At 35.5% G+C, this 27,745-nt stretch overlaps 1 protein-coding gene and 1 long non-coding RNA gene across 2 annotated transcripts in view; one reads left to right on the forward strand and one right to left on the reverse strand.

Annotated features, from left to right (window-relative positions):
• Nucleotides 1-27,745, forward strand: part of LOC121092836 — a 56,479-nt gene that overhangs the window by 27,619 nt on the left and 1,115 nt on the right. The gene's annotated exons all lie outside the window — the stretch shown is intronic.
• Nucleotides 2,051-27,745, reverse strand: part of LOC121092834 (sodium channel protein type 2 subunit alpha-like) — a 77,829-nt gene continuing 52,134 nt past the window's right edge. The window contains exons 18-27 of the mRNA XM_040604436.1: nucleotides 23,026-23,143; nucleotides 20,960-21,114; nucleotides 19,041-19,214; nucleotides 13,771-13,893; nucleotides 13,222-13,503; nucleotides 10,737-10,790; nucleotides 9,800-9,937; nucleotides 6,676-6,780; nucleotides 6,007-6,277; nucleotides 2,051-5,645 (exon numbers count right to left, since the gene is read on the reverse strand). Coding sequence (XP_040460370.1) covers nucleotides 4,462-5,645; nucleotides 6,007-6,277; nucleotides 6,676-6,780; nucleotides 9,800-9,937; nucleotides 10,737-10,790; nucleotides 13,222-13,503; nucleotides 13,771-13,893; nucleotides 19,041-19,214; nucleotides 20,960-21,114; nucleotides 23,026-23,143 — 2,604 coding nt within the window. The 3' untranslated portion in view covers nucleotides 2,051-4,461. The remainder of the gene's footprint in view (nucleotides 5,646-6,006; nucleotides 6,278-6,675; nucleotides 6,781-9,799; nucleotides 9,938-10,736; nucleotides 10,791-13,221; nucleotides 13,504-13,770; nucleotides 13,894-19,040; nucleotides 19,215-20,959; nucleotides 21,115-23,025; nucleotides 23,144-27,745) is intronic.

Raw genomic sequence — 27,745 nt, forward strand, 5'->3', positions numbered from 1 at the left:
TATAAGCTATCCCCTGTGCCTGTGACTACAATTTGTATTTCTTGACTCTTTCTGTGGCTGAAGACATCAGGCATAGTTTCACCATCGTCTGGCGGGTGCTTGTGCCCTCTGCTGGGTGCACTCAGGCTTAACGATTTATTGTAAATGCTATGCTGTTAACAGCTAGAGGAGAGATGCTCTTTTACTGACTCTGAGGTACTTATGGTACTCAGCAACACACATTTCCACTTAAAAGTAAACCCACCAACCTCTGGAACATATTTCAGGCCTCTACAAAAAAAGCAAATAAGCAATATCCTATCTCTTCCCCCTGCCATCTTCCCCTTATATATATTTTTTTTTTTTAACAATGTGAGTCATTTTGTATGCCAGCTGCAGGAAAAGTCTTGTCCTTAGAAGTGAAACAGAGTTTTGTTTCAGAGTTGAGCAAGGCTGAGATTTAAAAAACAAACAGAACTTTCTCCTTTTTATGTCCTAATATAGTGGGGCTTTTCTAGGGGGAGGTGAGTGGGTGGGAGAGTGGGGATGTTGATAGCATCTTCACAAAATAAAGTACATTCCTGGGTGGATAAGAGAGTAAGGAAATTCCATTTATGTGAAAATTTTAAGGGAGACTTTCTTATTAATTTTTAATTCTTTGTGAACTAGTAGAGTAAGAAAGTGCAGTTCTAGAAGTTTTGCTTAATGCTTTACATACTCATATATGACTGACCCATTATGCTGAAATATCTGTCTTATATTTTATACCTGCATGTTAAGGAAGAAGACTGCAAGTCAACTGTCTTTCACAAAGGCAAGTAACTTCCAGGTACACTGGAATACTTTAAAAGAAATATAAAACAATGCAAGTTTATTCAAATAGATAAACCTGCAAATGTATTACTCTTTTTGCAAAGGACCAAAAAGTTTAGAATTTTAGTCAACAAAAATGGAGAGTGACTTCAGTTGGATCATGGTTTCAACAAACATAACTTTAACAATAATAGAGATTTTATAGGGTAAAATGATTTTATAGATGACATTATACACTTCTGCACACTACTAAACGTGTGGAAAAGTTATTACAACCACATTTCATGCTTATTCCACACAGAATTTTTAGGTTAACTACCCATCTGTCCAACACTGACTTAAAACAATTTGGTTCTTCAAATTCAATTCAAAAGCATGACCAAGATTTTTTAAGCATTTACATTATTACTTTGTGCAATTATTATTAGCAACTAAAACCTTAGAACAATAACTATTCTGGATTGCAAAAGAAAAAATGTTTAAATTCAAATCAGATACTGTTACTAAAAACGTACACATTGTACTTCAAAGCACACCAACAGTTGAGTTTTTTTTCCCGTTAGCTATATTGGCCCAAGTATACAGCAGCTGCTCTTCACAAGAGAAATGAGAAGGGGGGGAAAAAAAGCATTACTCCATGCACAGATTCACCTGCACACACCCTGCTTGCCACCTGTATGTAGTAACCTCTTGCTAGGGACCATGCCCTTTAGGCTCTGTCAAGGCAGCAGTTGCCTGAAGACAGCTGTGGGGCGGCCATTTACACCTCTAATCAGTCTTTTTCCCTTCTCTGGGGAAGCATGGATTTCTTGAGGGGGAATGGGATTAAAGTGACTCTGTTATCTTCCTGTGGGGCTATTTTGGTGACAGATCCCAGACCACCCAACCCAGGGTGAGCAGCGCCTGCTGGATCTGCTGCTCAGCAAGGATGTGGAGACATCCTCCCTTGGACTTGGCCACCATAGGACACCACTGGAGCTCTTCCTGGAAAACTCGTAAAAATCTGATAAAAACTCACATAGTTGGAATGGAATACTTTTCTGAATTCTAGAAAAACTCCTCTGGTCAGGACAACAAAAGCATTTCATTTCATCTGGACGGTGACAAGTTGATATTGATCGAAGTCATAAAGCAACATGATCTAGATGTCTAAAACACATAGCCTCATTGCTAAAGTGGTTCCCCCTTAATTTTACCAACAATTACTTGTTGAATCTGTATAAATTTTATGCAATAAAAACACAAAGACTAAAACAAGTACATAAAAAGGTTATTTTTATTCTTTTGCATTGTTAGCAATGTAGTTATTTTTGGTAAAACAACTTCCTGCATGCAGTTCATCAGTACACTATCAGCCAATAGTTTCTATAAAAGCAGGAGCCCATCCATATCCTAGTCCTTTTGTATGAAATGCAAGGTATTCCACTGTCCACTGCCCAAGTTCACTATTCATTCTCATGAAGAAAGATTATGAATAACAAGAAAAGCAGACAGTGTGAGACTAACACTGGGGAAAAGCAACGTTTCTATGACTAAGATTACCCTGAAAACTGACAGACCAGGTAATAATTTCAAAAGAAACCCTTCTATCTTGTTTCACATACAAAGACCTACCTGCTGATCAGAAAAACAACTGTACTGTCCATTTCTTTTAAAATTATTCCTTATTAAAATATGTTTAATATAATTAGCAGAAACTTGCAATTACCAATTTATATCCTATCTTAGGTTTCCCAACAGTAAAGTGTCACAAATAGCAATAAAAATTACTGACAACATGAAGATACGTGTAGTTTTTTATAGTAAGTATAAAATGTTATAAAATAATTTTCAAAATAACAAGAATAGATCAATAGCTATAGATTATAAAAGTTTTTTTCTAGTCCCACATTTTAAGCAATATATTTGTACTGTGTAGTCTCATTATTTACTGCATATTTGCTGATTACAAAAATCAAACAATAAAATCTATAATAGCAGCAAACTATTGCTTACTGGTATGAGGAATGATGGTCTTGTCGAACAGTTGTTTTCTTTTTATCACTCACATGTCTTCCCATCTTAGACTTTAATAGCTGTAGGATAATAGCAGCAAGCATGCATCAGTTAAAGCTTCCCAATTATTTGGAGTATTACAGAATATATCATATTATCTATTGAAATGGTATAAGCTACACTTACTAGGGTACATAAGTGATGCAATAAATACAGTACTTAAGTCATTGTATCTTTGTTCAAACAGGTACCACTGCATAAAACAACTGATTAAATAACAGAGGACATTTTACCTACATATAGAGTGTCAGCCTTGATGACAAAAAAAGTCATCTAAACCACAAAGCAGGACAAAACTGATTTAAGCGTATCCTTTGGGTCATCTCAGCTTCCTACAGCAGATTGCTTTACATACAGTGGAAACCTGACTAAAGTGCCATGGGGGCGTCAAAACCAACTCTGATGTACATATTTTGTGTGTCTGGCAAGGCCCATCGTTCCAAAGTATGGGAATTAAAGTCTGAGGTATACATTAAGGTAGTATTTGTCCCCAAAGGTACTTTGCTATCAATTTATACGTGTAGATTTGATTGTTGTCCTAAGTGGGATAAATTGATGTGAAATAAGTGTAGAAACATACTCTGGAATGAAGTATGGAAGTTACTAATGAAATTACAGGGTTTACAGTTAAAAAAAAGAAAAAAAAAAACAAAAAGACTACCACTTTTTAATTTCAGTAACTCCATGCAGGTACGATTTGGCATTCATAACTTTTCTCTGAAAAGAGCTGTTTCAATCTCTCAGGAATTATAAGATATATTTGGACTTTGAAAGAAACTATGTTTTTTTCATGGTTTCGTGTTTGTCAAAACCGGAGTTGTGTGTGTCATATCATTTATTTAAATCACTGTATCTGAAATGGATTTTATAATAAATTAATAATTACTAAAAAGTATTAAACATAAGTAAATTAAAACCAAGAGACTAAACTAACAACCTCTTTTCTGTGAAAGTTATTCCCTTGTTTTGTTTTCTGATAAATATTCTATCTGTACACTGTTCTTTTTTATCACTTGCTGTTGATTTGACCTAGATCCTGGGATTCAATAATCTGGAATCTTGATTTTCTGCTTTTAGAAGTGGCTTGAAGAGAACTATGTTGACATTATGATGCCTTAATTACATATTCCTGGCACCTGTTCCTCTGCAAGAGGAATTGAGGTGTTTATTGTTTTTTTTTCTCAGCACAGCAGAATTACAAATAGCAGTATGTGAATTAGAGCAAATGAGATCACAAAAAAAATTGACACACAGAGAACATCCATATGAGATGAAACGTACACAGTGGATTCACTTATTCCACAAAAATACAGACTTATTAGGACTGGTAATTTTGCACTCCATTAAGGGTTCCTACAGTCCAAGTAGAAATTATGTGTCTCATCTCCATTAGTGCCAGCTGATAATAAACATTACTCTTCTGCAAGGTTGTTTCCCTGTTACAGACTGAGTTTGCTAGTGAAGGGTCTTTGTCTTGGTACAGGCACTGACTGTAGCAGTGAGGAAATATGTGAAAACTTGTAATTTTGGCATATTCCTCCAATAAGAGTGCTATTGATAAAAATGCCATTGTCTCAGGCTTGTGAACATTCATCACAGACAGCTCTTTGTATTTTACTTTTTATTTCTTTTTCTGTCTTTCCCTTTGTCTTCTTTTTCTGATTCGTCATCTTCATATTTTTCTTTTTCTGGTTTTGTTACACTGTCATAAGAAGGCGGAGATGTGGAGGATGAAGACATGTTTATTTTCTCTGGAGGTGACTTTTCACTTAGTTTACCAATAATCATATCTTCTTTGCTAAGCAGATCAACCCCATCTTTCCGATACATAAATGAAAGTTTCTTTACTGACTGTCTTAGAAGATGACGTCTATAAGCCCGCTGAATAATGACAGCAGATACCTCCTCCTGTTTTCGTTTTAATGTGGTTGTAATTGGTTCATAGGAGACTTTAGAAGGATTGGCTGCCATAAACCGATCTTCCATCTGTATTCTGAGGGCATCCATCTCATCACTTTCCCCCAAAACACGCTTTGTGAAAGCAAACAAGATGTCAAGGCAGTGAATTCTGTCACCGCTTACCATGGGCAGATCCATTGCAATAAGTTGAAGCATGTTTGGTTTGGGTATATTAAGAGGAGGATCCAGAGAAGCTGCAAAATCAGACAGTTTACTATATTCTATGAATTGTGTTGCATCTGGATCATATTTTTCCCAGACTTCATAGAACATCTCAAAGTCATCCTCACTCAAGGGTTCAGCGCTTTCTTCAGTAGCAACACCAAAGTTCTCCAAAATCACAGCAATGTACATGTTCACCACTACCAGGAACGATATGATAATGTAGCTGACGAAGAAGAAAATCCCAACGGAAGGGTTGCCACAGTCGCCTTTGACGGAGCTCCCCGGGTGAGTTTTGTTAGGGTTACAGTCTGGCTCCCCACTGTTAAGAATTGGGGCTAGCAAACCATCCCAGCCAGCAGACGTGGTAATTTGAAAGAGGCATATTATGCTGTTGCCAAAGGTTTCAAAGTTGAACATGTCATCTATACCAGCTTCCTTCTTGACATAGGCAAAGTTGGACATGCCAAATATCGCATAGATAAACATGACCAGGAAGAGCAGCAGGCCAATGTTGAACAAAGCAGGAAGCGACATCATCAAAGCAAAAAGCAGAGTGCGGATTCCCTTAGCGCCTTTAATGAGGCGCAGGATTCGACCGATTCTGGCAAGTCGTACGACTCTGAACAAAGTGGGGGACACAAAGTACTTTTCAATCACCTTAGCTAGAAACATACCTAAAGAAGAAGTGAAAATAAAATTAAAAGGGTAATATTTTATCACAGATTACATTTTTCACTACAAAATACTAATTAAGAACAACTCTACCTGTGGAATTAGTAGCAATTATAATTGGAGATAAATTTTATCTGCTATGGGTAATTTTAGCTTTTCTCCTACTACTCAGGAAAAAAAGGAGGAGTATTAAAACTGATATAGAATTATTAAGAAAGTTACTACTCTAAAGTATGCTTTTCATTTCCTAAACCATCAGGAGAAATGAAGTATCTCCTCTAATCTGCAAAATTTGACAGAGATAAAGCATTTAATACATGGCTTACTATATTTCATATAAAATGTCATATAAAAATTTCTTACCTACTATTGAAAGAATAACAACCACAAAATCAAAAATATTCCAGCCAATGGTGAAGTAATAATAACGAAGTGAAAACATTTTGAAGACACATTCTCCAGTGAAAAGGACAACAAAGACCAAGTTAATCCAGTATAAAATATTTTGCATCAGATCACTCTGGTCGTCTGTTTCTATCATCATGGTGACCATGTTAAGGCAGATGAGAACCATAATGGCGATGTCAAATGCTTGCTTTGTTACAATATCAAACACCAGACCTTGCAATTTGTTCTGAGAAAAAAGAAAATGTGATAGTCTATGACATGAACATCCTTTTCCTCCCTCCCATCTCCTTCTTCCTCCCCCCAAATATATGAAACAAAAGGCTCAAAAATCCAAGAAAAGCACTGTCCAGTAACTTCTGTATTTGCCAGCTCTAACTTTTCCCCTCAAAACCCAACAGTCTTCTATTTCTTCATATTATTTGATTATTTGCTTCCTCAGGCATAACAAATACGACAGACCTTTCCTGCAGAACAGAAATATGTACGTTTCAATTCAGAATGAAGCACCAAATTTAATTCGACCTAAACCATTTTAAAGTTAGAGGGGAAATTTTTTTGATAGCTAATGTACTGCTGCAATTCCTTCCCAAATGTAGATGACACAAGAATAGCATGCATTCTCACCGCTGGTCTAGGTATAGGTTTTTGTGGTTTCTTGGATCCCAGCTTCTTCATTGCGTTGTAGTATTTCTTTTGTTCTTCTGTCAGGAAAATGTCTTCACCTCCAAGGTAAAAAAAATAAAAATACAACTGATTACATCCAAGCCTTTAAATCTATTAACTCACAGCATTGCAGAACATGGTTTTTACAAACCACGTGTTCATTCTTATACATTATTACCTAAGCCAAAATATAGTAATTATATCAAAGACTGTTAAAGTATCTGACAAGTCTTGATGGAAAAAAGGAAAAAAAGGAATGGAGAAAACTCCCAGACCTTCTATCTATTTGTTATTAAAAGAAATACATACCTAATTAATTCAATCAAGTATGCAGGGGAAAAAACCCACTTTTCAAAATATACATTCTGTAGGTACTTATAAATCCACCACCATAAACGCCACACTGCATATAAACCAACCAGAAACAAAAAAGCTTCAAAGGCAAAAAGATTCACTGAGAGCTGATATGCCTTCAGGGAAACCATACAAGGAAAAAGAAATTACTGATGTTATTTTTCAGGATGTGTGTTTCATCATTTGAGAATGAGTATCTCAGTGCAGATGGTTTTTTTTGCCATGGTAATACTTCCACAGCATATATGAGGCTTGATCATCCCCCTACATAGTACAGAAATCATCAGAAGCATGAGCTTACTCAGGTTTCTTGCCCGAGTGAAAGGACAGCAGTCTGAGTAAAAGGGTATCTAGAATGGTATGTGTAATATACATATGGAAACAATTGTCAGAAATACAATTTATGTTGACAAGTAACTTCTTTTTTTCTTGTATGCATTTGTTTGTAAGTACATTCCAGGTATACATGATGTCAAAGTACTGAATTTGGAAAAGAATTTCAGAGTCACAGCTGATTCTGTGACTGTCACACTGACTTCGTCAAATGTCTTATTGAAAAAGAAATGACAGACATTGGATGAAGATGTGTTTCAGTCTTCCAGCTGTGGCTACATATAGACATATATAGACATGAAGATTTAGAAGTCAGAAGAGATCCTGTTTAGAATGCTCTCCTCACAATCCACATTTTTAAGTAAAATCCAGTTCTTCGAGAGTAAGGGGTTTGGAAAGAAAAACAAGAAATTAATTTGCTGACTATAGTGTAAATGTGATGTGACTTTGCCAGGAGATCTTATCTGGGGGAAGGAAGAGCTATAAAGGAACTGGCATTCAACTGGGGATTTTTTCTGTCTCAGTGATGTAATGGCTACCAAGACCGAACAAGTCATCTTTGTCTCAGTGTGCTGTCTGTAGACAGAATAGCAGTCTCAAGATGAGATACACCCTATATGCCTTTGAGGACCATAATTATTAGGAATTTGACACCTAGTGGAACATTTTTTTCCCTATGGGAACTAATGTAATGAAAGTAGGATGCACACAGGGACTAAAGAGATACACACAGTTCAACTACACAGGGACAGTATATTGCAACATGAGGTCTTTCCCATTCATATCCCAACAAAATTGCCCAAAATGGATGATCTCAGTGATGTGAGGGCAGAACAAAGACAAGAAAAATACTGCTGGGTAGTCACGCAATGCATGATCTGAATGTTTCTATGTGCATCTATAAATTCAATAGACAAGTGACTAATGTCTGCTAATTTGCTACATGAAACTGAAGAATAGCATGTAGATAGAATTTTGTCCAGCCTAATTATTACCCTTTGTATATGTGCAGTATTTGACTTTCTTGGTGACAGTTACAACTGTGTAAGGGGTGTATACCACACTGTCAGAAAATGCCCTTTAGCAGGAGCCCTTCTCTGCCTTCTGTATCATAATGACTACAGTACATAGTGTCTGCCAAATGAACCTAACAGACCTTATAATCACCACATTACTGAGTAAGGTAGCCCTGTTATATACAGACCACCAAAAATACCAATAGCATGTATATATCACTTGAGTTACCCTTCTCTTCAAGGGTAAGAAGCTGAACCACCTTCCTCTTAAGTACTGGAAGCCCCAGATGTTTATTCCCAGAGAGATACAAACATCTTGGAGGATGAGGATGTCATCAGGTTTGGAACCACAACCTCATCCTTTCTATTATATATAGATGTAGGTCTGAAGATAAGAGACTCAAAGGATCTGAAGAAGCAACATATGAAGCTGCATGCTTCATTTTGAAGCAGAAAGATTTACTGGAAGTTTCCGCTGAAGTAAGTCTAGCAGTATCTTTTTTTCAGTCCAATGAATCAAACTTGACAAACTATCTAGAATCAGAAATGAAGAAATTATGTACTGCCTTGCTATTATTTAGCTCACTTTTTTTAAAAAATCAACATTCCAGTATGATTCTGCTCCAAATGTCTACAGAAAAATGACCACTGTAGACCTTAGACAGCATTTACAGTTTAAACAGCAAGTAGAATTTAATTTGCCATCACAGTCTTAATTTTAATCTATTTAAATGCTCCTGGAGTTCTTGACACAATCCTGTGTTCATTTGAATCATAGAAACATTTTCAGCTGAAAAGAAAAAGTATACATCTTAAAACATCAACAATTTTCTTTGTCTTGCAGATTTACTAGTAACTTATAGGACAGCTTCCCAACCCTCTCTCGTCTTACAACACAGAGCAGTAGTTTCAGCACTCAGCTTGTCTGTATTAGACTCTCTGTAATTAAGAAGGCCCTCACAGTATTGCTATACATTGTTTATTGATTTTGGTATTTGTAGTTTTGCATGCTCTCTTTTCTGGCATCTATTTGCTCAAATTAAGTTATTTGCATTTTCACATACCTTTGTCACAGCACTGTAAGGGTAAGTGAAAAACAGTACATAACTTTCTGATGTACAACATATTATCAGGCTGTACAGAGATATGGAGACCACTCAGGCATTCAGTGAAAGTTTAAATTACTTCAAATGCCTTAAAAAGCAAAAGACTTTCATTATTTCATTATTTTGAATAGAATAAAAGGAAATCTTAATAGCTGATTTCTTTTTCTCCTTTCTATTATTATGAGAGATTTCTGACACTCAGACTTATCCTTGCATACATTGGCTGAATGCTCAATAAGAATGAAGTGTTGTGAAAATGAAACATGTGATACTTATCTTCTTTTTTTGTTGGTTGAAGTTATCTATGATGACACCAATGAATAAGTTTAGGGTGAAAAATGATCCAAAGATGATAAAGGCAACAAAGTAAATATACATGTACAGGCTGTACTCATACTTGGGCTGTTTCTCTTCCTATGTAACATAGAAAAACAGCAATACATCACAAATAACAGTTAAGATACATCACAGAATACCAAGCAGGAACAGAAGTTGCATCCAGCTGGACAGCAACTCCTTGACAAGAGGGGAAAAACCAGCTGTTTTGGAGCATACCCTACACTTGCCTTATCTTTGAACTTGAAAAACTATTTATAACAGGTGTCTGTAATTGCACACACAGACCTGCCACTCCTCCCCTTTCTGTCTGCCAGTTCCTCTCTAGTGACATTTGATGTTTTGTGGACTTCCTACTAAATTTGACAAAAGTGTGCCAATCTCAAAAGCAGTTCAGTTCCTATGGACTTTATGCAAGTCAGGAGCTGGATACAGGAAAGATGCAAACAAATAAAAGCATTAACAGAAAAGCAGGCAAAATTCAGCCATTTTATTTTCTGAGATCACCTGAATCTGCAGCTCTGGATTAACTACTGCAAGCGGTATCATGTGATTATTTGGGTTATTTCTAGAGACACAGGAAAAATTTGTTCCCTAATCTGTAAGATCTCAGCAATATAAGTTAATGGGAAATCTGATTTCATTAGTTTTGTTATTTACAGATGACTTATTAAATTAGTAATACTTATTGTAGATCTAACACTATATTTTTTTACCTATGAAAAGTATATGCACTTCATAATGCATAGATTTATATAAAAAATATCAAGGTTTTACATTTTTATTTTTTACATTTTATTTTGTTTTGACTGCCACTGAAGAAGCACTACATCATCTTATAATAGTTTTCACTCAGTAAATTTTATATTGTACTCACTTCTCTAGAATCAACAGCAGCATACATGATGTCTGTCCATCCTTTAAACGTTGCCTAAAAACAAAGTTTGTTAATATTTTCTATCAAAGCTCCAATTTTGTAAATATTCTAAATAAAACAATGTCTTCTGCAATTTATTTGCATCCACAAAAATAAATAGGAATATTACCAGTCTGGTAAGACATGGGCAAAGCATTCACAGTAAATAATTTACCATGAAATATTTCTCCCAAACACTTAAAAACTGAATACATTCTAATCTTCATGCAAATTCATATAAACTATGTAGGATGAGTTGCAATCTATATCTAAGCATAACAGAAAGACTATTAACAAGACTTGCTTATAACAAGACTCTCCTTTCTAACTTACTGATTATCAGAAAACTGGAGGAGGACTCAAAAAAATCAGCCACCATGGGTTGGCATTGTTCAGACAGAGTACGCAAATAGTCCTAGAAGAAACTCCAGAAGATACATAGTCCCAAGAAATCTTAAGGAAAATAAGAGAATCTTAGAATGGTTTGGCTTGGATGGGACCTTTAGAGATTATCTAGTCCAATCCCTCTGCCATGGTCAGGGGTATCTTTCACTACATCACACACTTCCAGTGATGGGGCATGCACAACTTCTCTGAGCCACTTGTTGCAGCATCCCACCACCTTATCATTAGAAAAAGAAAACAAAACTTCCTTATGTCCTATCTAAGCCTACGCTCTCTCAGTTTAAAACTGCTGCCCCTTGTCCTGCCACTACATACCTTTGGAAAAAAATTGTCCCTCTTGCTTATAAGCCTCCTTTATATATTGAAAGGCCACAATAAGGTCCCCTGGGGGCCTTTTCTTCCCCAGGCTGCACAACCCCAATTCTGTAAGCCTTTCTTCATGGAACAGGTGTTCCAGCCCTCAGATCTTTTACTTGGTCCTTCTCTGGACCCACTCCAGAGGTTCTTGTCTTTCTTGCAGTAGTGGGGTCTCACAAGAGTGAAGTAGATAGGCAGAATCACCTCCTTCTATCTGTTGGCCACACTTCTTGTTATGCTGCCCAGGATATGATTGGCTTTCTGGGCTGCAAGTGCATATTGCTGGCTCCTGTCCAGTTTTTTGTCAACCAGTATCCCCAAGTCCTTCTCTGCAGGGCTGCTCTCAACCTATTCACCCTCCAGGCTGTAGTGATACTGCTGATTGCCCTGACCCAAGTGCAGAACTTTGCACGTGGCTTTGCCCACTCCTCAAGCCTGCCAAGGTCCCTCAGGGTGGCATCTCATCCCTCTCAAGCCTATCAACTGCACCACTCAGCTTGGTGTAATCTGCAGACTGCTGAGGGAGCACTCAGTCCCACTATGTCATTGATGAAGCTATTGAATAATACTAGTCCCAGTGCAGATCCTTGACAGGCACCTCTTGTTACTGGTTTCCACTTCAACATTGAGCCACTAAGTCCAAGTCTTTGGAGAAAGCCTTCCAGTCAACTTCTTATCCATCTAGAGGGCCTTGCATCAAACCTACTCCTGTGAGCTATATTAGGTGAAAATAAGCTATGAATGTCATGTTTACAGGAAACATTACATAGCTGAACTATTCTAAGTTTTGTTACAAAAGCTAAAAGCACTGCTGTCCTCTACGCTCATCATTTACACAGCTGCAATATAATTTAGCAATAGCTACTATCACTCCCTGGAGCAGTCAGACAGCAGCCTGCTAACAGAATACTAATTAAAAATATCTCCAACTGGTAGTATTTAGTAAAGACAGAATAATTACCAACTGATTATAAGCACAAATGTTTCCCCAGAAGCAGTTTGTCAAGTGACCCCTATTAGGAATATGTTTCTGTCCTATGGGCTCCAATTTACAGATGCTGCCTCTAAAAAAGGCTTGTCCTTAGGAATCTAGCACTAGTAAATTCTGGAACTGCTCATCTAGTTTAAAAGCAAGCTAAAAACTATCTCCAAAAAACCCACTTGACAATAATAGACAATGACTGGAGTTGGACTAGTAAGAATAATGGAAAGAAGAGAAAGGAAAAAGTGAATTTAAAAACTTCTACTAAATCAATAGTTGCCTCTCTTATTTGAAGATCAGATGCGCCCTAGAACGTATCTATTTGAGTATCACAGTAAAAATATAACTTTTCCTAACAGATCAAAGAAGCAAAATAAATCTTCGCTGTATTCTTTTTTTTTTTATTATTTTTTAAATGAGATACTGTATTTCTGTAGAGCTTGAAAAGGTACTAGTGTTTGGGTGCCAAGGAACTTGACAACCATCTAGTAGATTGGATATTCCTCCTTTTCCAAAATGGCCACAGAATATATCAGAGTTTTACCATAAGCAACATTAATTAGCTCCATAGAACACAATTATAAAATAATATCCCATATCCATTCATAAATTAAAAAATTAACATTGAAAATTATGGAATTAAATGTTACTACTATAAAACTTAAAGCTGGAAAATTAACGTATCAAAATTTATACACTTACTACTTGCAGCAGAGAAAGGTAACCCGCTCCAACATTATCAAAGTTTACTTTTACGTTTTTCCACCGAACATTCTCAACAGTCATCATAAGATTTTTACACATAGTTTTATTATTGACTTCCTCTGGTGAGAACGGCTCACCAGTTGTGGTGTTAACACACCTATAGAACTTGCCAGCAAACAAATTTACTCCCATGATGCTGAAAATTAGCCAGAATGTAAGACAAACCAGAAGTACATTCATAATGGATGGGATTGCTCCAGTAAGAGCATTCACAACCACCTGGTAAATAAACACAGAAAAAAACCCTTTTTTAGTAACAATATGTCGAGTAGTTAAAAGATTACTTTTTTTTTTCCAAATATAGCAAAAGAATTAATGTAGAACATTAAAATATATTGAAGTAATGCAACTAGAAACAGAATAACACATGTAATGCAATCAAACATGCTACTGTTGGACTTGAAAACAGACATGCCATTCAGTGTTCCTCCATGATTTTATAATTAGGCATATTTGTATTGATTTATTACACTTTTTTTTTCTTACCCTCATGCCTTCAAAGCGTGACAAAGCTCTTAGAGGTCTCAAAGCTCTCAATGTCCGAAGGGATTTAATTGCACTGAGTTCTGAGAAACCAAGGGCGTGAGCTACTAAGCTAACCAAGGAAACCTAAAGGAAACAAAACAAAACAAGATTATTTTTTTAATAGGCTCACAATACAAATGTAACGCCTTGAGGAAGAAAACTTTGATCTGGGTATCAGAAAAAAGTTCATAAGGACCCTAAGCCTCTAGCTAGCACAAATAATACAGAATAAAGAAAATCAAAAAACCATAACGGAACATTGTGTGTGAATTTCAGAGCAGTCTGAACAAAAAGAGACCTTAATCTCTGGAATTTTCATCACAGAGCGCTAGTTAGAAGAATGCACATCATATCTGTGCAAAACAAAGGGCAATTTAGATACAAGTAATTTTAACAAAAACTCATCTTCCCAATAAACTCAGCCAAAGCCTGAAACGTACTGAAAAAAATAATCCCATTCTATGTGACATTACAATACTAAATACTCCAACACAATACTGTGTTCTACTACACTTGCATTATTACAGTAATGATAAAATGTGAGCCAGCAGCATTTGTGAGCCAGTCTGCAGTAATTCACATAGTAGCATATATATGAATAACTAGTAATTCATATTGCCTGCAGATGATGACAGGCTTGGAAGTAGTATATACTCAGTCAGACAGGACTCTGACACATGTGACCCCTAACTGTATGACAGACACGAAGAAATAACAATGTCAACAATTACCTAAAAGCAATGCACTCAGATGCACAGAACAACAGACAACACTTTCCAGGGAAGGGGAGTTACGACAGAGTTAATATTTTAATTGTGAACCAGGACTTATCTCTTCAGACTACTGCAATCTGGATATTTAGAAATCATAATATCAAGTACCGGAAGAAAACCTATGTATACCTCCATTTGGCAAAGAGTACTGTTTCTGGTGTTTAAAGTCCAAAACTGAAGTTAAAAATTCTAAGTCCAAGAATGAACAAGAAGCTGGCAGATACGTTTTAGAGTAATCTGCCTTAGAGTATTGAAATGGGTTAAACAGTGGGACATGATAAAATACATAGACAAGGAGGAGAAGCTGGCTAATTTTTCATGTCTCTTAAACAAACATAGCATGCAATGTTTTAATAAAATCAAGGTGCTTTTTTTTTTTTTTTTTTTTTTTTTTTTATAAATTACACAAACCAGGTGAAACCAAAACTCAGGGAACTCAACATCTGAGAAATATACGAAATACAGGTCAGTGATCACTACAATGCCTCATCATAGATAACTATTTACCTGTATTTATGAAATAACCCATCTAGAACTTTAGACAACTCAGCTGCTTAAGTGATTATAATTAGGCCACGTAGCTCAAGAGAAGAAAATTTCATTAAAAAAAGGGAAAAGAAAACTAGGAGAAGATCCAGAAAAAGAACACATTCACTGAGTGGAATGACCTTCATTCAAATGCTAGACAAATATTTAGCATAGAAACCATTAATCCCTATGAATTCATCAAGACCTTACTAGCAATATGCCTTTCTTTTATAATTCTAGAGAGATACAGAGAAAAAGTTTCAAGTATTCCTGTCAGATAACCCTATTTTCTTAGATAATGCACTTACATTTACATTGCAAGAAATTCTCTTCCTGCAAGATTAGCATACCTCTGCTCAATGATGCTATAATTTTATCTTTCTTTGAAAACTAAATACAATTTAACATATTACTTTTTATGGTTTCTTTTTTTTTTTTTTTTTGGAGGGGAGAAAGAAGAGGGAGGATAGTTCATCTTGTCACATGGTGCTGATGGCAATTATAGCTTAATTTTTCTGGTACCATCTGTGGATATGTGTGCATGTGTAGGTAAGCTTTTTACATTTTTTTTATTAATAAGTAATTTCCTCCTTTTCCCTATGTATGATCGTGGTTTGGACAACTCATACCAGCTCTGAACTGCCTTCCACATACAAAAGTGCTATCTGTAACATTCCTGTGATGTAAAACTACAAAATAATATTATATACTTGATGTAAAGGTACAAAATACTATTCTATACTTTCATAAAACATAGTAAATTATAAATGTGTATTGTAACAAAACCAAGGAAAATGTAAAAAATGCACTGTAATGATACATGTGAGACAGAATCCATCCTCAGCTTCATTTTCAGCTTTCTGTTCTTTAACTACCACATAGGGCATTTGCAGAAAAGCACATTGTTAACATAAGGTGGAAACATCTTGCTTTGGATTTGTTAAAATGCTTGTGTTTTGAACAACTAGAGTGGCTTGAGATTTCTTTCTTTTTTTAACGTTATTACTCTTCTGGAAGAGAGGATCTAATCCACAAGAAGTTTTGAAATCTTTAAGTACAGCTGGATTAACAGCTCAAAAGCTGATTGCCCTGCTGTTTTCTGGTGAGAGTCAATGTTTTCGGTCCTCACCGATTCTTCTACTCCAGACGGCTGTCTCCTGTTGCATTTACACATGAGGTAGCCTTACGTAAATTTCTTTCCTCTAAGGGTAGCTTAAGCAAGCTGTCAAACACTACACAATCCCATGTTTGTTCTTTTTCATTACACCCTCTGAACTTGCATATGGAAGGCTGAGCAAAATGAGCATTTGTACCTGTTCTGGGGCTAATTATGCTTTTCTGAAAACACTGTGAACATCATAATGGGAAAGAATTTCTTTTCACATGCTATAAATTCTTTCCCAAACAGAGGACAGCTGGAGAATTTAGGCTGATGGGTACAGAACAGTTTGCCTAAAAAAATCCTGTGAAACACTGTCTCACTGTGAAATGTTTAATTAGACTGGTACTGGTATAGCAGATTTGTTCAATGTTCAACTGGATAATGGCACAGGACAGGAAGACAAAGCAAAGATAACCAGTTGAGGGCAGCACATTGCCTGTTACCTAAACCAACAGGTAAAATGCCAGTAGTACGAGAAAGAGTTAAAGTTGCTTGCTACCACCTGAAAACAGTAAGTAAATCTGGCAATAAAGTCAGAAAAAGCTAAGCAGACCACCACTGATTTTTTTAGGGGATGGGAGGTGGGGGGAGGAGGGGCCTTACACTTGGAAGGTGGCCAAACACTTGGAAACATTGCCAAGTAAGGTGGCAGAATCTCCGTTCAAAACTGAGTATCACCCTGAGCAGGTTTGAGCTAATTTCTAAGATGGCCCTGCTTTCAAGACCAGGAGCTAGACAAGAAAACCTCCAAAGGTGTCTTCCAACCTAAATTGTTCTACGATTTGCTTCTATAGGGTGATAAGATGCAGGCATTCCAAGCATGACATGAAGATGGCTACAAGAAAGCACTGAAATAACTGAAAAAAACAGTAGGTCCTACCTATCCATATGGAGATATGGTATGCTTTGATAAGAAGAATTGATCTTAAATGCAATACAAAGTCCAACTTTCATAATACAGGCTTGCACAAAGTTACTAATTGTGAATGCTTCTTAAATGGTAATACATTTATTTTTTTCTTATTTTCTTTGATTTTCACAAAGGACAACTCTAATAGACAAATAGAAATGCAGATTTGAGTATCACAAGATTCTAGAAACATACTGTCTTGGAATCCTAACAGGAAATGAGAGTAAAGCATGGCATCAACAATTTCATGCAAAGATGACAAAATTCATCTGTATGATTGCCACTGCTTTCCCATTAATACTAAAATTATCGTACTTTTTCATTTAGCAGTTGAGTTACAATAAAAAATATTATCAGAAATCTATGGCATCCATACAGACAGTGAACATAAAAAATATATACATATATATATATATTCAGCCTTACTCAAAAACAGTCTTAACTTTTTTTTTTTTTTTTTTTTCATTTGCCTTGTTGAGGGTATCTTGTTTTGCAGAATTTAATCTTAAAGAAAGAAAACTTACTGAGTTTCTTAGTGGTCAATACATCTGTTCTGGGAACGCATGCTGACTTTTTACTTTCTATATGTATGTATTGGGTGTTCACAACAGAAGGTATGGAGAGGATGCGAAAGGAGAAAGCAGAAAACTGCATTTCCCAGAGAAAACATATGTTATCTCATGTTACTGAGTTAGCCCATTTGCCCAAAATGGGGATTCTACACCCCTGACCCACAAGTGACGCTAGAAAGAGAAGCACAGTTAAATAAGGAAGACAGGTAAGAAACACCATCTCTGTGCCTTTGCCTCCAAAAAAGTATTTAAAAAAGATAATTAGGTAATTTTCAATTCTTTGGTAGGGAAAAAAAATTCTGTCCTAGATCCCAGATTCCATCTGATTAATTTTTTTTCCCCTGTCCATTTGTTGAATCTCTACTCAAATGCCTACACAAAGAGAAAGAACTCCTTCATAAGAAATATCATGCCATGTCACTAATTCCACTAATTTCTCTGGAGTGCAATTTCAACAGTACTTTTTATTTTTTACTGTTGAAAAGCATTAATTCTGTCACCTAAAACCTGGCCTTATTTTTTTTTTTATAAGAATTCAGAATTCAGAGGGGCAACAGAAAGCATTCTCTACGATCAGAAACAGAGCCAAACAAAACCAAAATATTTTCAGCTTCCAAAAAAGAATCTTTAGGAAGTGATGTGTCAATGGAAACTGGAAGAGTTGCACTGAAATTGGGCCTTGCAGCCTAGTACACACTCTAGTACCTAGAGCGCCATAATAATCAAACTGAGGACTGCAAATGAATGATCCTCATCTTTTTATATTGATCCATAGGTTATCACTTTTGATTTTCCTCAGCCCTCTTTACTCTAATTGCTGTCTCCCAGCTCCCATCCCTCTTTTTTTGAAATCTTCTTGATACCATTCTCCTCTGCAGTTCTTTGCCAGTGACTCATTAAGCTCAGGATCAGCTGTCCTATCCCAACCTCATGTGCTCACTTAAATTTTCCTTTCCTTTCTGTGTTTGCTTCCTCCTCATTCTGTCACCAAAGCCAGAAGACTGAAGTCCAGTCAGCTGATAGCCCTCACCCACTGGTTGGGAGCCACTGCAGTAAACCCCAGACAGAACACATGGAGTCAATGACAGCATAAATATAAAGGTGGATTTAGTTACTGAATAATTACAGTGGAAACTTATTCACTGGTATGGCATTTTCTATTCTTTTAAACTCAATTTATGTTCTTCACTGTATATATATATATATATATATGTATTAGATTGGAGTTACATAAAAGGATCTACCTGAACAACAGAAATAGGCTACTTAGAAAGTATAGTACCTACATCAACAATCAGGAAGTCCAGCCAGCACCAAGCATTTGTGAAGTAAGTCTGAAAACCATAGGCCACCCATTTTAGCACCATTTCCAGAATAAAGACATAAGTGAAGATTTTATCAGCATATTCCAGTACGATTTTTATAGTCCTGCGCTGTTCAATATATATATCTTCAAAAGCCTGTGAAGAATGGTTACATATAAGCCAAATATCATAGGTCTTCCCAAACCATACATTAACCCAAAAGAACTGAATTAAAAATGGCAAAGTAAAATCACTTTCAACTTTAGATGTTTTAGCTTGAAAAGCAAACCAGAGCAGAGATTACAATTGCGTTTTCTGAATTTTAGATTTTATTACTGCCTGATAATGGAAATATAATATAATGATTGGATTGTAACTAAAAAAGAGTTTTTAGAAATTTCAATAATAGTCAACACAAAATTACAATTTGCCACCCTGCAAAGCCCCATCAGACTCAGTCAGAAGGCAGCCTCCTGGTTATAATAAATTCAACTAACAAAAGAGAATGATGAGTTACAGTGACTAATTTTTATGTTGCTGCTGATCTTTGCTGAATTCCAATATTGGGTGTTGGTGACCAGGTTTTAGTAGTGGGAAGCTGTAGGGTTGGCCCACTTGAGAAGAGACCAGGGGCTGCCCTGTGCTGGCTCCACAATGGACCTACCACAGGCAGCAGCTGAGACCATCAGTGAAGCTGATGGTACCTCCAGGAAAACATATTTGAGAAAGGGCAAAACACCAGATGGCATTGTGAGGACTGAAGACAAAGAGTAAGAGAAACTACTCTGCAAACACCGAGGTCAGAGAAGAGGGGACACGGTGCTTCAGGTGCCAGAGCAGACATAATTACAGTATATACTAAATCTTATGGGAATCAACAAACAAAAAGACCCCAATACTTAGTAGCTGTGTGAAGGACTAGTTGCCACTAAGAACAGTATAAATGAATTAAAGGATTCCTATGTAACAGTCTAGATATACTGAATCTAAATTAAAAGCAAAAAATTAACTGGGAACATGATGAATTCATTTTTTTTTTGACAATTTTAAATTAAAGTAATTGTTCCAGTTTACTGCATACAATTAATTTTGTATAATTTTTATAATTTCTTAAACAAGATTTTTAGTGTAATCTTTTTCATAAACACCCTTAAACACACATCATCTTGTATTCATAAAAAATTAATCTGCAGAATGTTATTTGACAGCAGAATTTTAATGACTTATTTTATATGCACTGTCCAAAATATTCTGGGAATTTAGATGCAGGCTGTCCTGGTTTTGGCGAGGATAGAGTTATCTTCAGTTTCTCAGGCCCTGTCAGAAGAAAGGTTGAGAGGCACAAGAAACTGGGAGGGGACACAGCCAGGATAGCTGACCTGAACTAGCCAGAGAGATATTCCATACCATGGGACGTCATGCTCAGTATATAAACCTGGCGGGAGAGGGGTGGGGGGGAGGTGGTTGGCCAAGGCCTGCTGACCATTTCTTGGGGACCAGCTGGGCATTGGTCAGCCACTTGCAAGCAGCTGTATTACGCATCACTTGTTTTCTTTTCTTCCTTCCCTTCGGATTTAATTTCTCTTCCCTTCTCCCTCCTTTTCATTATTATTATTTATTAATAATATTGTCAGTATTTTATTTTAATTATTAAATTGTTCTTAGCTCAACACTCGAGTCTTTCATTCCCTTCCGATTCTCCTCCCCATATCTCTGGGTGAGGGGGCAGTGAGTGAGCGGCTGCATAGTATTTTGTTGCCAGCTGGGGTTAAATCACAACGTAGCTCTCTTTCAAGCCAACTTTATATTTTTTTTCTGCATAAACACAGATATGTTACAATACTCTCTTTGATAAAACATTTTTTGTGGGTACTGTTCCTATGGGTTCAAGCTCTACTTACAAGAGCACCACTGCTGAGAAGAATCATGAAGACAATGAATGTTTCAAACCAGTTGTGTTCAACAATCTTGTAGCAGGTTTTTCGAAGGTTCCACCAGATTCTTCCTTTTGTGCTTTCCATACTACCTTCACAGCATTTAAATTTCCGTATACAGCCTAGTAATACAATGACAAACTGATATACAGTAGAATTTTCATTATCCTGAAAAAGCAAAATCACTCTTAACAGGCTTCTGTTTCATGAGTTCAAATTACTTCAATTTATGCTTCAAAGTACTGCAAGCTACTTAAAGCACACTTACCTTCTCAATTTGATGCTTTGGGTGTATGAAAACTTGCTGCACACAATTCTTCTACTACCCTAACACTACAACAAGCTTAGAATAATAATAATAATTAAAAAAGAGTGTAATCTAATTAAGCTAATTTTAATTTATAAGCACTTTTTAAAAAAGTAATTTTTCATTTACATACAGATAAAACAAAGAACATATGAGAACTGTCAGGGAGTAGAAACAAACACATAGCGCTAAGCTTTCACATGAGGTAGATCAAGAGTACAGCAGCTTCTTTTAAAAGTACTATTGTCTCTCAGGTAAGGTTCAAATAAATCACAAATGTAAACACTCTATTTTATTTTACTAAGGAGTGACCTCTGCTTCAAGGGATGATTTGAAAGGGATGATACCTCCGTCATGACATAAACAACTGATTTAACTGCAGATTGTGAGAGCTTTTCCATGTGGTACAGATTTGTGGCCACCACCCACAGAATTCTGCCTCACCTTGAAGGGCTCCTTACCTTGTCACGGGTCCTCAAGGCACAGTTTTCAATGAACCTCAGTATCTACCTGCTTAACAGAAGTCTCTGTATTTCTTTAAAAATCATCAATCTCATAGAAACATAACCAAGTTTAAATTACTTTAACGGTTCCCAAAGGCAGCAGCTTAGTTTTCCTATGACTGTCATTAAGTTCATATTTTACAAGTAAGTTACAGTGTATTTCATCAGCTCAGATAAAACAGCTACCATTGTGAAAAGCATGATTTACCTTACCTTCACCTACTCAAAATGCCTACATTATTGAAAAAATTAATCTTATGCCCAAGGATGGATAGACATCACATGATATAAGAATAAGGAAGAACTGTAATATAAAGTGAAATTATTTGAGAAATATACTTTTTTTTTTTAAATCTAGAGTTTGATATATTCAATATAGCCTCACACTGCAAAACAGTTTTGTTTTTTTAAAGATGAGTGAAATAATATTTCAAAGGACAAGAGTCCCAGCCTAAGTCAAAGGTGTTTTCATAACAGTAAATCAGAAAGCATGAATAGGATAGGAGAGCTAATCCAGGAACATATTTTGTTTTGATTTTAAGCATGACTTGAAAGGAAAGTAAAATTTGTAATACCACAATGATAGGAAATACGTTTCAGTAATTTTCAGTAAATTTCAGTAGTCCCCTAAAGGATATAGCTACACAGAACTAAAATAAACCAAAACTTCTAAGGGCATGCAAGTATGCTGTTAACACTTCTTCACTTAATAAAAACATAGGCTCTCATTCAACTGTTGCGTCCTACATTACATTTATGCATTCCCTCCCCACATTAATGGTGTCATGTCAAGATAACAACTCTACTGTGTGAGTCAAACTTTCCAAGATCCAAATCGTTCACTGAATTTCTTCCTAGCGCTATGAAGGGGCCCACAGGTAATCATGATTCTAGTTTAAATTTCTCAGTGGAGTGAATCTGGTGTAGGATTTGGTCTTTGGTCTTTCAGATTTCACTACTGAAAATGTCATTTAAATCAAGAGGATTACTGATTGCTGAGAATCGGTTTATAGATTCTAAATGGATTATATATAGATTATAAATGGCTCCATGGACTTCAGTACAGCTATCTACAACAGACAAAATTAATTATAAGATCTGACAAACTAGGATTCATGATTGCAGTAGCAAATAGCTTCCTTGAACTGCCACTGCGGTTGCAAACAATCGAAAACCAAAAAACCAACCCCAAATCTTATTTCCACACCTTCTGTAAAACACACCTTCTGTAAAGCATGGCTGTAGCTCTGATGCTTTCTCTGGTTCAGTTTCAGCTTTTTCTTCTCCAAAGAGATCTAAATTAACTGTACTTCCTTCAGATGAGCTGGAAAAATTTAGCTTCTGAAAATAAAATTTGATAACAATTGTTCTTTACTAATATTTAAACTTTTAGAATGTTCATTATGTTTAAGCATGCAACACTGTGTGCAAGTAATAATAATAACAACAATACTTGTCACCAGAAATACACACAAACATCCACACGTAGCAGACAATGCTGTTGAAATGTGTATAAATCATCTACTTTCTACCTAGAGATTACAAGGCGTTACATGTAAACTTTCATGGAATTTTAGAATTTCTGGTCTAAATGTAATACAGTGTTATCATCCATCAAAGTTTACTACTACCAAGTAGATTTTCTGATACATATTTTATTTATTTTGTTTTCTATAATTATTTTCTAGTAAGAAAATATTTTTTCTTGCTGCATTTTAAACCAGTATCAGTCATACTGTATCTGTTAAGAGGATCTATGTTGGTATCTACTTTCACTACAGCACTCTCCTCAACCTGAAGACAATACATCCTGACAGCAAAAACTTTTAAATTGTAAACTGTGAGGGTAAACTGTCTAAGGGAGAAAAGGTAGCATATTTTTAAGGTCTGATTTTAATTCAGTGCCCATTATTCATAATATAAAAATAAAGGAAAGGAATTATCAGTTCTTTTTCGCCGGCATCTTAAACATCAGTATGGTAAAAGCTAACCACTTCTGGTAATATGATAATTTATAATAACATTTGGTTACCTTTGATCACAGATAATTTAGTTATTTTTCCTTTTAAGATCATTCTTATGATCTAGACTGGAAAACGCTAAAGTAAAATCAGGTTTAATATGGAACCTTGCTTCAGATGTGAATTTGATCATTCCCCTCAACATATCCATAAAATAAATTAAGCCTGCCCTGTCTTAACCCATAATTATCACTACCATACGAACAACTTTTGTTTTTCCATATATATACTGGTAAGTTTCAAGAAGGAAAAAGTACGATAAATACATTTCAACTGGCATTAATTTGCATTTTTTTTTGCCAATGCACATATGTATTACATTGTGCATTGTGAAACTACCCATTACTCTGGTACGCATACCTGTACAGTTAACACCCAGAAAAAAACTAATTGTTGTCATAATTAAAGTTACATAAATCATGATAGTATGAAAAAATAATAAAAGAATAAGCCTCAATTAATTTTTAGTTTTGTAATCTGCATGTGTATTTCAAAAACCCATAGTCTGGAGATTTTAAAGGAAGATGTGGCATCCTGTACATTTAATCTGAGTATGAGTACCAAACTAAGTCAAAGTAGTTTTGGTCACAGCATTCTCCGACATTTCACAATGTTATTACCAAGAAGTATATAACATCAGTAATGAATTCACACAAAAAAATGTCTGTAGGGAATGATGTAAGCACACTTTGTAAAACAGTCTCAGTTTCATAGAATTAACACCACGTTCATTAATTTAGCTAAACTTGCATGATTAAGAGACATCTAAAATATAAAACCAAACAAGTTACAGGCACTATCCAATCAAGCCATATTTACATCTCAGTTGTGAAATGTGAAAGGACAAAATTGTTTTGGGTATCAAACAATTTATTTTTTTTTACATTTGTGAAAGAAGACAGAGACAATTTAATAAAAAAAAAAAGTAACCCAGTGTTCTGCATTTGCTTTTAATAAAAAGTATTTTAATAAAAAATATTGCCTACTCTGCTGCTACTTTAGAAACTCATTATCTGAAATACAACCCCAAAATTGCTCATATTTTATGTAAACACCTCTTCATTTTTAGTAGAGTTAATTTTAAAATATCAATATTCACAGCAAACATCTTTTCCTATCACTACGTCTACTGAACCCGAGGACAGCACTATATACCTCCATTGTTTTATTAATATGCTACTTTCATCATTCCATGACATAGCATATATATTGCAAAATGGTGCAGCAGTGGCAGGTAAACTCAAATAATGAATTGAATTATAAATCAGATTACTTATTTAAAAAATATATGTGCTTGAAGAGTAAGGAAGTTGTGTGTCATACTGCTAATGAAAATTAAAAACAATGTGAAATATCCTGGGTCATTTGAACCGCAAGCTACTTAGTACACCATTTGAACAGATGACATGAATACAACTGAAAGAATACAGATTTTTATGAATTAACAACATTAAAAAATGAACAACCTTAAAAGGAAAATAAACTGAAAAGAATCGATGTGTTTAGAACATGAAGTTATATGTCTCATTTAATACATAGTAGAAGGATCAAAGATTAGTGATTTTTTTTTTTTTTTTTAGTTTTGGTTAAGAAAGGCAGTTTTCTTGACTCTAGAAATCCAATTAGATGCTTAATGAACTATTTTGATACAAGACAGGCAGCCTGGCATATAACCCTGTGCTTGAAGAGTTATACATTTAATTAAACATTGGATCTTTTTTTTTCATGTAGGGAGCTCATATTTTTCACTAAGATGATGGTATAAAACACAAAAAAAACCCAGACAGTAAAAAGCAATATGCATAGAATATTTTCCTGTTCTAATTAAAAATTCAGTTAGTTTCTTGTCTATGTACAAAGTTCACAGAGATCTAACTGATTCTGTGAATCACTCCACAAACAGGACTTTTAGGAAAGACAGAAATGCTCATCCTTCAACTTCAGTGCACTTTGCTGCTGTTCAGTGTTTAACAAACTAAGGCAAAGTGGCCTCATTGCATATACACTAAGCACTGGATTGAATATGTCAACTTACGTACTCAAGAGTTGACTAGCAACCTTGACGTTTACCAATCAGTAGCTAAAATATTTTTGTTAGAAAAGATTCTGTCAATATATTACCTTTTTTCTTTTTCACTGTTGGCTATTGAGATTTTGAACACGTTACAGCCACTATACTGTTATAAGGTCAAAATTTGGAGCTCACGATCTTTCTTCTTTCCTGAAGGAATCAAGGTATGATAGCACAAATACTTGCAAGAATAATGTTACTACTACAAATTGTCCCACTGAAGCCACTTAGGATTGCTTGAGGTAATTAGTAAAGAGTCAATCTTTACTGAGCATCACCTTAAAAATAATAAATGGAAGTGTATGCAAAATTGCAGATAATGACTTTAAAGAAAATGCTGTAAGAAGAGCTAATAATTAAGCCACTGATTATTCTCGTGATGTAAGTTGTAAGTCATTCACATTTTGATATTCAAATAGCAAAGCAAATCTGCTATGTTTCCCAAACTGCAAAGCAAAGAACAAATGTACCACCAATACAGCTGCTAATACAAGGAATGACAGGGAAACATTGTCTTGTGTAATACACAAAAACACCCCAAACCAAAACAAAAAACCCCAAACAAACCCATATAGGATGACAGTGCTGCATATTCTTACGTTCACATTTTCTCATTTACTAAGGATCTCTCCCTCCCTCCCTCTCATTTAAGTAGACTGTTTTTGCTGGAGAAGGAGGTAAAGAACTGCAGTAAAATGTGAAGAATGATTGTTGATAACTACACTGGAGAGTATGCTCAGGAACCTCTTAGAAAAGAGGATCCAAAAACATTACTACATGGAAATGCAACAGAAATCTGTGTTATGTCACTTATACACCATCAATTGACTATTTTCCTGCTTAGTCAGATCTATTTTCCGCAGGAAATACTTCTTCAATAAAAACAATCTCATTTTTCCATTTAGTCTCAACTATTAAACAACAAAAAGGACACAAAGCACATTTCTTGTAAGCATCTTTACTACATAGCTTCACTTATCACTGAACACAGTATTCTTAAGCATAAGCACAGTTGGTCAAATCATTTTTATTGGTATAGTTTTATTTATCTTTTTCTGAAAGAAGTACGTCTATAAATAAAGCTTGCAAATTCTTTACCTTTTAAAGAAACCCAAAGTATTGCCCATAGAAAATACTCAGGTTTTGTCACCAAACTAAAACCAAAACCTACCCCTTCTAATCTACGTATCTTAGGAAAAAAAACAAAAAACCAAACAAAACAAAAAACAACCAAGACCCACCAACAAACAGGCATGCATATTTATAAAAGAAAAAAAAGCATCATCTTATTATGCAAGGAAGGTTACAGTAATAGAATGTGACATCCAAATGAAAAACATTCAAGTATTTTCCAGTCAAATGATTACAAGCCACTGGTTTACTATTTTGCATGCTGTTCTACACCTGTCCAGCTTCAAAACAGCAGAAGCTTGAAGCAGAAGCAGTGTCAAATAAACAATATCCACCAAATCAGAACCATCCCCTGTACTTAGCAGCAGTAGGATGGGATACTACGCATTCTTATCTGCCCTACTTTAGTGCCTTTTCTAAAATGTTTTGGAAAAATCCTTAGAAAGATATTTTTCCATTCCACAAGATATTTTTCCATTCCAACTTTCTGAATAGCTTACAGGCCCCCTGGGCACAAAAGTGAGACCTGAAATATTTCCAATACATAATACAGTACAAAAGAATACATGAAAGATAATGCAGAATTCCACAACGAAACCACATGAACAAAGTTTGTATTTGGAAAAGGAATACCTCAATGACCCCTAAATGGCAAGGACCAGAACTGCCCAACTACTCAGAAGAGATCATCAGGAGTAAGACACATGTAGCTTGGTACAA

This window comes from Falco naumanni, chromosome 8 (assembly GCF_017639655.2).
Source record: "Falco naumanni isolate bFalNau1 chromosome 8, bFalNau1.pat, whole genome shotgun sequence".
Taxonomy (NCBI): Eukaryota; Metazoa; Chordata; class Aves; order Falconiformes; family Falconidae; genus Falco; species Falco naumanni.